At 48.7% G+C, this 12,408-nt stretch overlaps 1 protein-coding gene across 6 annotated transcripts in view; it reads left to right on the top strand.

Moving 5' to 3' along the window:
- Nucleotides 1-12,408, top strand: part of LOC135900246 (uncharacterized) — a 104,042-nt gene that overhangs the window by 26,272 nt on the left and 65,362 nt on the right. For all 6 annotated transcript variants that reach the window (XM_070532512.1, XM_065429667.2, XM_065429668.2 and 3 more), the window contains exons 5-6: nt 10,128-10,540; nt 11,691-12,016. In XM_070532512.1, coding sequence (XP_070388613.1) covers nt 10,128-10,540; nt 11,691-12,016 — 739 coding nt within the window. The remainder of the gene's footprint in view (nt 1-10,127; nt 10,541-11,690; nt 12,017-12,408) is intronic.

Below are 12,408 nucleotides of genomic sequence, written 5' to 3' on the forward strand. Positions count from 1 at the left end.
TTTTTTCAGACTGCCCTTTTTTTTTCGTTTTTTTTTTTTGCGGCCCCTCGGAAATCCGAAAAATCAAATGTTGACTGTACAACTGACCAAGAGGATGCTTCAGATGATCCATGTGGTGAAAGCGTGGTAGAAGGAGGATGAGAACAGAAAGGACCGACGCACTGAGGAATTAACAGGAAAGGAATTGCCGGCGCCTTTTTGAAGGAGCTTGAGCTAAAATAACTAAGTGTTGCCTGACGCTGAGACACAGGTGACCCTCATCCAAACCAAAATAAATTGTTTAAGCAGTGAAACCCAACACTGAGATGTTGTGTACGGGCTGAGAGTATGTCAGGACAGTTGAGGTTGACTTTCCAGCTGCTGAGAGAGAACCTTAATAATTAGTTGTGACAAAGTTCAGGACCTCATACAGATGAGCTTGCTATCAGTTGATGGAAATAGCTGATATTAAAAAAATATTTACTTATGTATGCATCTCCTTTTCATTCGTATTTGAAAATGTTCGACTCAATTTGGAATGGGCTTTACCATTTCTTTCTCTGTGCATTTTACACCTTCCTTCTGTTTTCTTTTTAAATAAAATAGATATTACTCCTTACTATTCAAACTGGATTAAGTCTTTTTTTTTTGTTTCAGTATGCTTACTAGAGAGTGACAGCATCGGGCAACGTGGTGTCGGCCTGTCTTGACATAAAACAAAGTTCTGGCTCATTCAGGGAATTTCGCAAAGGTGCTCAGGGAAAACCTGGAAAACTCAGGGAATTTGGAAATGTCAACTTGGTAGACACCCTGATAGTCACGCCGCACAATGTTTATAAATATATAACCGCTGATGTCGTATGCTTGGACCACGCGGTATATAGAACAAAGATATATGTAATCCAGCACCTACCACTGCTTAGGACGCTCGCACAGTTCGTAAACAGTCCCTTTGCTGGACAAGCTTAATTCAAACTGTAAGTTATGCTGCTATTACTTGCCAAAACTATTTTATTCAGGGGCGGAAACCTCATCCACCCAACCAAGTAGTCACGCAATGTTACCTGCAGCAAACAGTTTGAACGCTTGTCAAAGTATAACATCACAGCTCCTATCGTAACAGAACGGTACCCATGCTGTTACGATCATCGCGTATGTTTCATGGCTCCTAAACCGCAGCTTAGAAATAGAGGATAATACTGCGATAAGGTCACATTAGTGAATGGAACATTCAGAAATACACAATTGATCTCCGAGGCTGGTTGTAGGCTCAATTATGCACGCACACCTCGCCCTGCGTGTACCGTCCACCTCAACACCAGCAGAAATTCCGGCCATGACGCCTTAAACCACTTCAGCGCATGTCACAGAACCATTTACCATGTAGAAGACGCACGTCATACTAAACGGACCGCACGACCGCGAAAACAAACGCCAGAACCTACTGCCGAGCGTATACCTGCCATGCAAAAGACCGCTTTCACCCAAACCATTATGGCGCTGCTCATAGGCGGTGCCACTGCGTTCACAATATGGCGGCGCCTACAAAAAAAAAACAGTCTATAGGCCCAAACATTTGTTATTTCAATCCTAATATTGGCCTACGCCAGATAAATCAGAACATGACCAGTCAGCATGCAAGCACCTGACCCCTGTGGTGACCCCACTAGCAAACCCTTTAGCAGCAGTGTGTCTCGGCAGAGCTTAGGGGATGGTGAATGCGTTGAAGACATCCTTTCCCATTGAAAATGCCTAGTTTGTGCCTGCCCTAGGAAGAGTTTCAAGCAGCAACGGTAACTCCCTGTTTCTAAAAACATTATTTACCCGAATTATTATGCACACTTTCTTTTTTTACCAAGCAAAATCAGGCCGAAAATTGCCTGCACTCTGCGGTCTGACTGGACGGGACTGGAAAACTGCTAACATGGCTGTACTGAGATGAAGCTGGCTTTAAGAACCATGTGGTGAAGCTGACTTTAGGAAACCGGTTGCCAATTTATTACAGCCTTGCCCATTTTTCTTGAACAAATATTGGGTGCACACTGATTCCTACTTTGTTTAGTAGCTTTAATGTCATATTTGTGTTAGCTTGCTACTTTGTGCACATAGAAAGCATGCGTGCATTTGATTTGGAGACTTCTTAGAATAGGGTAAATACTGCCAAATGAATGAGTGGTGTGTTTTGGCATCTTTCAACCCAATTCGACCCACCGGACGACCCACTGTCAGCAACCAAAGATACAATTTCATATCATGTCAATGATATTCCTATGAAACAGCCGCCACAGTGTGGCTGCACTAAGGAGGAAGAAGACGACGTGTGTGCCGGCTTGATATACCGTCGCCATTTTGGCCTCCGTGAGCTTCCCTGTAAATAAATTGTAAATAGTATTCGGCTTCAGCTTCACATTACATTAATTTGGTGGAGGTGGACGTTCCCAGTACCTGTCATGGAGCTTCGCAGTGGTCGCAACGGCGACAATGCAACTTTGGCTCCTGCTAGCGGCCCTTCATCTACGCAAGCATCTCCACCTGCAGCCCCGACCTACGTCACCGTTTCCACAACACGGGATCCTGGTGTTTTCAACAGAGTCAGAAGTCCTGATGTTGACGACTTGCTCCGCATATACGAACGTGTCAGTACCACGTGTACAGACGTCGACTGAGTCCTACGTGTCGTACACTCTCGACGTCTTGGCCCTTTGTGCCAAGGCTGACCCGAACATGACTGAGGACGATAAGGTTAATCACGTGCTTAAAGGCATTGCTGACGACGCCTTCAATTTACTGGTGTTTACAAACGTCACCAGCATCGATACCATCCTCAAGGAGTGCCGCCGTCTCGAGCATGCTAAAAGCCGCCGGGTATCCCAGCACATCACGCGACTTCCCAACACAGCTGCTATGTCATCCTGTGACGACCTCTTCCACCAACCGTCGCAATGTGACAACTTGACCCGCATCATTCGTAGTGAGGTTGAAGCGGCACTCCCGGCGGCCCCTTCATTCCAGTTACCTGATCATTCTCCGGTGACAATCTCCTTGATCCAGGCCATCGTCCATCAAGTGTTGTCCAATGTCGGCCTGCAATCCATTCGTTCCGTACGCTCGGAACCTTTGTCTCCACGCACATCCCCACCGCACTCTTCTTACTCCTCTTATGGACAGCGCAACCGCTCCGTATGGCGAACCGTAGACGACAAGTGAATCTGTTTTAACTGCCGACGCATTGGACATGTCGCTCGCCATTGCTGCAGCCGTTGGACTTCTCCGACGCTCTATTAGCCTGATTACCCCCCTCGCCCCTCTAACGCGTCCTTTTCTTTCGCCCCTTCTACGCCCACCCTATCGTCTGACCCTGTGACGCCTTTGACACGACCCCGCTACTCCCGCTCGCCTTCCCCCTCCCCCTGCCAATCTCGCTCGCCCCCATCACGCCGTGCTCCTTCTCCGACCTACTCGCCGCACCCCCGACCGGAAAACTAGACAGTGCAGCTTCTGGAGGTGAAGCTGCATTGACAACATTGGCATGAAATCCTCGCTTCACCTTAACCACGAACAAGAATCTTCTGGTCGTTCTCGTCGACAATGTTCCTGTGTGCGCGTTGATTGACACTGGGGCGCGTGTGTCCATTATGAATGCTGCTCTTCACCGTCGGCTCAAGAAAGTTCTGACGCCTGCCCCGAATCGAGTTGTACAAGTCGCCGACGGAGGGACTTGCTATTGTTGGCATGTGTTCTGCCCGACTCACCATTGCTGAGAGACACACCGTCGTTCCCTTCACCGTCATCGAGCATTGCCCTCACGAACTCATTCTCGGTCTGGATTTTCTTGCCAATCATTCTGCCCTCATTGACTGTTCGGCCGGCTCACTTCGCCTTGACTTGCCTCTTCTTGCCGACCCTGTGAACCCACCTTCAAGCCATTTCAGCTGCATGGATTTTATTCACCTACTGCCTCACTCTGTGACACACGTCAACTTGTCCTCACCAGCTGTACCTGACGGCAATTACGTGGCCTCACCAATTCCGGCCTTTATGCTTACACATGGTGTTACCGTGCCGCACACTGTGCTGAAAATTACTGGCAACCACACCTGCCTTCCACTTGTCAATTTCACACTAACCGCGCAAGTTCTGCCTCAGGGGATTTCCTTGGCTATAATTAGCGCTTTGCAGCATGATGAGGTCGAGCCATTCTCAGTGGAAGATCGTTACAGCTCAGCCCATACCGTGACGTCATCGCACGGTACTGACGTTGACATTAAGATGGTTTCCTCTGACCTTACACCTGCTCAAGCTGAAGCTCTTTGCCGTGTTCTTGAAGACTATCGCGACATTTTTGACTTTGACAATAGACCCTTAGGTCAAACGTCCGTCGTGACCCATCGCATAAATACTGGCGATGCGAACCCTATTCACTGACGTCCGTATCGTGTTTCTGCGTCGGAACGAGCTGTTATCCAACAGGAAGTCAAAAAGATGCTTGCAAAGGACATTATCGAGCCTTCCTGTAATCCCTGGGCATCTCCCGTCATACTTGTCAAAAAGAAGGATGGAACGTGGCGCTTTTGTGTAGATTATTGTCACCTGAACAAAATCACAAAAAAGGACGTGTACCCCTTCCCACGTATTGATGACGCTCTAGACTGCCTTTACGCTGCCACCTATTTTTCTTCTATCGACTTACGGTCCGGCTACTGGCAGATATCCATCTATGACATGGACCGAGAGAAGACTGCATTTGTTACCCCCGACGGCCTTTATCAGTTCAAGGTGATGCCTTTCGGTCTCTGTAACGCGCCCACCACCTTCGAACGAATGATGGACTCTTTGCTTCAGGGGTTCAAGTGGTCCACCTGTTTGTGCTATCTGGATGATGTCATATTCGCCCACGTTCGACACGCATCTAGACCGTCTTTCAGCGATTCTTGACGTGTTCCGCCGCGCCGGTCTCCACTTGAACTCGTCAAAATGTCATTTCGCTCACCGCCAAATCGCTGTCCTTGGACACCTCGTAGACGCCAGAGGCGTGCAACCCAATCCGGACAAAATTCGCGCCGTTACGAATTTTCCTGTTCCGAAGTCTACCAAGGACGTTCGTAGTTTTGTAGGGTTTCCTGTTCCAAAGTCTACCAAGGACGTTCATAGTTTTGTAGGGTTGTGCTCTTATTTCCGACGCTTTGTGAAGGATTTTGCGACCATCGCACGTCCCCTTACCGACCTCTTGAAGAAAGACGCCCCTATTTCTTGGGGTCCTGACCATGCCGCATCTTTTTCGCAGCTGACTACTCTCCTTACCACGCCTCCAATTTTGGCCCACTTTGACCCGTTTGCCTCAACGGAAGTTTGAACTGATGCCATTGGTCACGGCGTAGGAGCAGTGTTAGCACAGCGCCAGCGTGGACATGATCGCGTTATAGCCTCTGCCAGCCGACTTCTATCACCCGCCAAGCGCAATTATTCAATCACAGAGCGCGAGTGCCTCGCTCTTGTGTGGGCTGTTGCGAAATTTCATCCATGCTTGTACGGACGCCCCTTCTGTGTCATCATTGATCACCATGCTCTCTGCTGGCTATCCTCGCTCAAGGACCCCACGGGACGACTCGCTCGCTGGGCGTTACGCCTGCAAGAATATACCTTCTCCGTGTTATATAAAATGGGACGCTTGCACCAGGATGCCAATTGTTTGTCCCGCTACCCCGTCGACGAACCGGCTGATGCGGACGCCATCGCTTGCGTTTTCTCTGTGTCCCAGTTGCTTCAAATCGGCAACGAGCAACGGTGCGATCCTTCATTACGAGCCCTCATCGACCGTCTGGAGTCAACTCCTGGTGACGCCTCTCTCCGGATGTTTCTCCTTAAGGTGGGGGTATTATACCGCCGCAATTTTGATCCACACGGCCTTGACCTCCTGCTTGTCATTCCATATCGCACCTGCGTTCGACTGTCCTCCAGCAACTTCATGATGCTTCCTTGGCTGGACACTTGGGTGTCTTGCGCACATATGATCGTGTACGCCGTCGATTCTTTTGGCCGGGTCTTGCCCGCTCTGTGCGGCGCTAGGTTGCTGCTTGTGAGCCCTGTCAGCGCCGGAAGAAGCCCTCCACACCTCCAGCTGGATGTCTCCAGCCGATCGACATCCCACCCGAACCCTTTTTTCGTGTTGGTCTAGACCTTCTTGGACCATTTCCTCTCTCGGGCTCTGGAAATAAATGGGTCGCCGTCGCTACCGATTATGCTACGCGGTACTACTCAATCACCAGAGCCCTCCCGACAAGTTGCACTACTGACGTTGCGGACTTTCTGCTCTATGACATCATTTTAGTGCGCGGTGCTCCGCGCCAATTACTCACCGACCGTGGCTGCAGCTTTCTGTCGGCAGTCGTCGTGGACATCCTCCGCTCCTGCTCGACAAAGCACACGTTCAGCACGTCCTACCACCCGCAGACCAACAGCCTCACGGAGCGCCTATACCGGACCATCACCGACATGCTTTCAAAGTACGTTGCGACCGACCACCATGACTGGGATCTTCACTTACCATATGTGACGTTCGCGTATAATTCATCGCGTCACGACATCGCCGGCTATTCACCATTCTATCTCCTATATGGCGGAGAACCTGTGTTGCCCTTGGACACTTTGCTGCCCTCGGCCACACGCCGACCACGCGCGCCAGCTCGCCCGCACCCGTCTCGAGGCCTCACAGGAGCATTAGAGATGCCTCTATGATTGCCACCATCGTGATGTGCACTTTTCTCCGGGTTCTCTGATGCTTCTCTGGTCACCCGTTCGACGTGAGGGCCTTTCCGAAAAGCTGCTGTCGCTCTGCACTGGCTCTTACCGTGTGGTGCGACAAGTGACTGATGTCACGTATGAAATCATCCCCGCCGATCTCTCCGCGTCATCATCAGCTGCAAGTGACATCGTTCATGTGGCAAGATTAAAACCATACCACACACCTTTCACCGTGGGTGTTTAGATTAAGCACTGGGACATTGCTTCTACAGCCGGGGGTGATGCTACGGAACAGCCGCCACAGTGTGGCTGCACTGAGGAGGACGAAGACGATGTGTGTGCCGGCTTGATATAGCGTCGCCATTTTGGCCTCTGTGAGCTTCCCTGTAAATAAATTGTAAATAGTATTCGGCTTCAGCTTCACGTAACAATGTGCTCACATCGACGCTACAAAAAGAAGCTTTGTGAAGCTTTCGCTTCCACTCCTCCGCTGTGGTTGATAGCGTCGACCTCAGTGGGACGAGGCCATCAGCCAGCCACTTTCCACAAAGCCCAACCAATGCAGCATCAAAACTCATTGGAGGCTGCAGAGAAAGGTTTGGGTTAAATTTGCATCAAAGCTAGGCAATGGGTGACAACCTGTTCACAGCAGCAATGTTTTTGTAAATTTTTGTCATTAGGTGCATGTTTATTACCCAAGAAATTGAGCAAGATTCAATACAGTGCTCAGAAGTTTGGTAGTCATTATACACTTTTTCTAGTATTGGTTATATAAGTAAAAGTCGCCTTCAGTTTTGCCTTTGTCTGAAAGGAGAAGTATTGATAGCGATGGAAGTATTAGGCAACTACACAAAGGTTTGTGTAGTTCCAGCACTAGGCACACTGGAAAACACCACACATAAAGCCACCAGCCATGTCAGTTTGCCCAAAGTTTACACTCACCACAGATTAGCTCCAAATGGGGCATGCAATTCGCATATTCATGCTGACAGCTATGCACAGCTAGAAAAGGATTACGTGTACTCTTGTGCTGCCCCCTCCCCCCTTTCTACTGTGCATTTGATCATGTTGTCATGGTCATAATCCCAATCACATTCTCCCTCTCCCCACTTGCATGTGTGGGAAGACAGTGGGCATCAAGCCACCATCTTTCTTGGCTAAATAACCTTAGACATTGCATTTACTATCATCTGGGGCATAGCACCTGGCTGCCCATTGTAGAGAGTATAGGTGTTATCCTGCGTTTAATGAGAGAGGTTCTTTTTAAAAGCAATAACCAGCTTACTTGGGAATTAGTGGAGGCCTCTCTTATTAAAAGGGATGCCTGCATTAACCACCTTTCTTTTTTGCTATAGCATAATGAACTAACTTTTCTTAATTGTTTGCACACATGCACATCTGACTTTACCTTCCCTGTTTCTTCAAGGTTAACTCTCGGTTATCATTTTGATTTGTTACTTCTTCTTTTACTCCACATGGGCAATCACTTTTTATGTATACAGTCAACGTCCACGTCCTGTCCTTTCTTAATATCGTCTGTGTAAAACTGAGCGCAATATAACCATGAACGTTCACCAACTAGCCCCCTTCATTGCTTTACTCAACGTCCTAAAATTTCAGCAGTTTGAAAAAAAATGAATGCATGCCTTTAACTGCCCTCAAGGGCTCAAATTGCCACAGCCACATTCGAAATAGCTTTATAGGCTATTTTATAACATTAGGCATCTCGGTGCTCTTGCTGTTACTGGAGACGGCGGAAGCGCGTATGTATAATTAGGAATATTGCATATGCTTGACCACATAGCACAGCTGTATTACGGTGAAGCTGACTTTTGAGAATGCCCATTATGCAATTTTTTACGTGTAAAGCACATGTAGGTGTAAAATGCACATGTAGAGTAAAGAACACATTTTATGTCCCGTGACAGTGGGCCCTTTAAACTCTTGGTATTCTTCACTGTAATACAGTCAACGTCCTATTTTTAGGACTCCGCGACGTCTGAAAAATTGGGCAGTCCGAAAAAATGACTGCATGCCTTTTGCTGTTCCGAAGGACTCAAGTTGCCACAGGCACGTCCAAAATTGCTCTGAAGGCCTGCCAGTACATTTATCCGGCGTATTGGTGCTCGTACTGTGACATGAGGCGGCGAGTGTACGCATGTATAATTAAGGAATACGTAGTCTCCTGTGACAATTGCCCCAATTCCACTCTTGGTATGCTTCACCGCAATACTTGTATCCTTCACCTTGTAACACTGCGGTATTGAGGCGGAGCTGACTTTGGGAACTGGCATCATGCAACGCATCATGCTTTCTGAGCCTCAAAGCTATTACAAAGGCGTAGTCGGTGCCATCGCTAGCAGCGGCGAATTCTTTTAATGAAAAACACGGCACCAAACAGCAAGAAGCTTCATGGCGAACGTCGAAGTAGGTAGGCCTAGCGTTGCCGCAGTGGTGGCAACAGCTGCCAGCAGGTCTGCATGCAAGAGCGCCTGCTCGAGACAGCAAGATAATCAAAATGGCGGCGGTGATGGCTTCGATCAATGCAGTCTCATACCTGCGGCCATGGCAAACGGTGAAGGGTTTTTGCGTCCGAAATTTCAGACGCTCTTATGAATTGACTCTGTGGGATACCGTGGCTGGTGCCGCAAAGGCATCCGAATTCTTGGGCATGTCCGGAAAATCTCGTTGAATCATTGATTGTACTGCATATGCTTAACCGCATAGCGCCACTGTAGTCCTGTGAAGCTTACGTACAGGAATCGGCATTATGCAATGCTTTAGACCCCTGCATCCGAATAGGGTCCTAATTATCAAGCATGTCCAAAAAATTGGTTGTTGACTATGTATGTCAAACCTGTTAATAAATCTTTCAGTTGTGAGTAACTGCCTTGTCCTGTCATTTCCTTTTCTTTTGTGTTTTCGTTGTACTTCAAGTTCTCTAGATTAATGTGAACCAGCTAGCCCATTTCTCCATCCTGCTGCAACATCTACTGTTTTTTTAACAAGTACTTCCTCATGTAATCTGCCTCTGGCTTACTACTACGTAATGTTATTTACATAGTAGCGCAGAGGCACACAGATGACGAAAGAAAAAGATGGCACGTAGGGCTGTGTCCCGTGATTTTCTTTCACTTTACATGTACTTCTGCACTACTGTGTAAATAATGTCATTCCAACTAGCCCACCAGTCTGCCCTTTTGTACTGTGTAATGTTCTATTTGACATATATCCTTCTGCTTCACTGTTGTTCCACTCTTTGTTAAGTACTGCATAATGTTGTACTTACACCCCTGTTTGTAACTACTTTCTGTATCCTTCCCTCTCTTCAGTTGTTGCACCATTTGAAGCCTGTGATGTCGGTAAGTAGGTAAGAGAAGTCACTTAACTGCTCCTCTGCCCTGCAGGCGGTGTGCAACCAGTCTCGCAGCCTGTGCGAGGCCGTGTGCAACCTGGCTTACGGGGCGCACGGCGTGCTCGCCCAGACCACCACTGAGGCAATGCTGGACGAGATCCGCGAATACCATGTTCAGTTGCTCGACTACGAGGCGCGCCTCATCGCCGCCTGCTGCGACTATGCCGCCGTCCATGTGCTGGTGCAGATACGCATCTCGCGCTCCCACAAGTTTTCGGTGCTGGCCTCAGGCTCACAGCTCGTGGTCAATTCTATTGCGGGAAAGGGCACACTGCCCCTTGGTGGCTTCGCCTGCGACTGCGTGTTCCGCCAGACATACCGGCTGCCATGCACACATGCCTTCGTCGTGGCGCATGCCCGCAACATCGAGATACCACTCGACGAAGTGGCGCAGCGATGGCGGAGGTCAGTGGCAGATGACCTTTTGTGTTGTTGTCTGACCTCATTTGCACATTAGAATTGCACTGTAAAAAAAAAATCTGCCTCCTTTCCACCCTGCGAAGCGAATGTACAGTGAAGCTGTTGCTAACGTTAGACAGTGTTATACAAGCACCATCATCATAAGCGACACACGTAATGTGCGCAAACGTGTGTAGAAGTACAGCATACATCCTCATTCTTCTAGGCCCTCTGCCAAACGTAAGTGCCTTATTGAGGTGGTGGAGTGGAGGGCTAAGTTTATGCGCGTCTTGATTTCTGGCACGTGTCTCGGCCATGGCTGCGCATGGCTGTAAGCGCGGCTGAACGCATACGCCGCCACGCACCGTGCTTTAGATGTAATCTACCACGTGTGCAAAGAGTCGGCGGGCCAAGATGATGTGGCACCATGTAAGCTGTCTTACTGCGCATTTAGAAATTGGAAGTTGCGTAATATCGATTTTTGCTGACTCATTAGAACTAGAGGCAGACCAAGCATTCGCTCCTCGCTGCCAGCGTTTTTCCTGATAGCGTCATCCCAGTGCGGGCGACGTGTGACGACGTTTTCAATGTGTGTTGATGTGTGTTAAACGCATACTGTACCCTAAGCTCCACCGATACAGAAGCTGCCATTAAAGAGATTGTTATTGGGCTCACCATAGGGGTCAGGCACATGCGTGCTAACTGGTGAAGTTCGAATTATCCGGGGAATGCCAATTTTAGGATCCATATAACGAACATTTGGGCCCTTCAAAATACGTGGGCATAGGCCAGGGCCTTAGTTAGCGATCAAATTAATGGAAGTCTGTTGTAACAAACACGATGTTACTGTCCAAAACTGACTCCAGAAATGCTGGAGGAGGCACTTTTAACAACCGTCAGCGTAAGCAAATGAATAACATATCTGTGATGGGAGATGACTCTACGACCTCTGCACATAAGATCATTTCCAAAGGAGCATGTTCAGAGTTTCACAAGCAAATGCCTCTGAAGCCCAACATGACATAAATAGAATAGCACCTTGCTTTGTGGAGAGGCTAGATGGGAAGTGTTTTATTGGTACAATGATAGAGATGCTGTGCATTCTAATTTTGAGACACTGTATAGAGGTGACACAGGCATATCCATTTCCCGCCAGGTGTGGCCCATTCCCAATCGACTTGACTGCTGGCGGCACCGGCGGTGCCAGCGGCGAGGTCAGCGAAGGGTGGGCGGGTGAAGGGCAGCGCGAGTACCAGGAGCGCATGTCACGGGCCCGTGACCTCTCTGAGGCGCTGTGCTCAGTAGCAGCGCACAGCGCACCCGACGGCTGGCACCACATGCAGGCGGTGCTCACGCAGCTGTACCGCACCTGGGCGCGGAACCCAGCGGCACGCATCACGCTGGCCCTCGAGGATGGCACGCCGCTGCCCATCAGTCCTCCATCACCACTTCCAGGGACCACTGCTACATTGCAGCACACAGGTGAAACAGCAGTCCCTTGGCTGAGTGGCAGTTTTATTCTTCATTTTGGAGCACAGAGCAGTTATTGTATACGCAAAAGACTGTGTGTTAGCGTAATGTTACCAATACCACTAGCCGCTAGCTTATGTGTACACGGGGTTTACTGTGCATGCGTACTTGGAAGGAGGTGCTATTGGTAACGCTAGAATGGTAACACTATGCTAAAATTATTTGTGCGAACCTGACAAAGCCACGAATGTAACTCTAGGAGGAGCTTTTGATAACTCAGAAAATTGGTAAAAAGTAATAGTGTTATTACTCAAACTAACGTTGCACAATGGCACCAAGTTGGTACGTTTGTTTATATGCCACCATAGCAGATCCTTCACCTTGATGCGTGCACAACGAAGCAT

Source organism: Dermacentor albipictus, chromosome 1, assembly GCF_038994185.2.
Source record: "Dermacentor albipictus isolate Rhodes 1998 colony chromosome 1, USDA_Dalb.pri_finalv2, whole genome shotgun sequence".
NCBI classification, from domain to species: Eukaryota; Metazoa; Arthropoda; class Arachnida; order Ixodida; family Ixodidae; genus Dermacentor; species Dermacentor albipictus.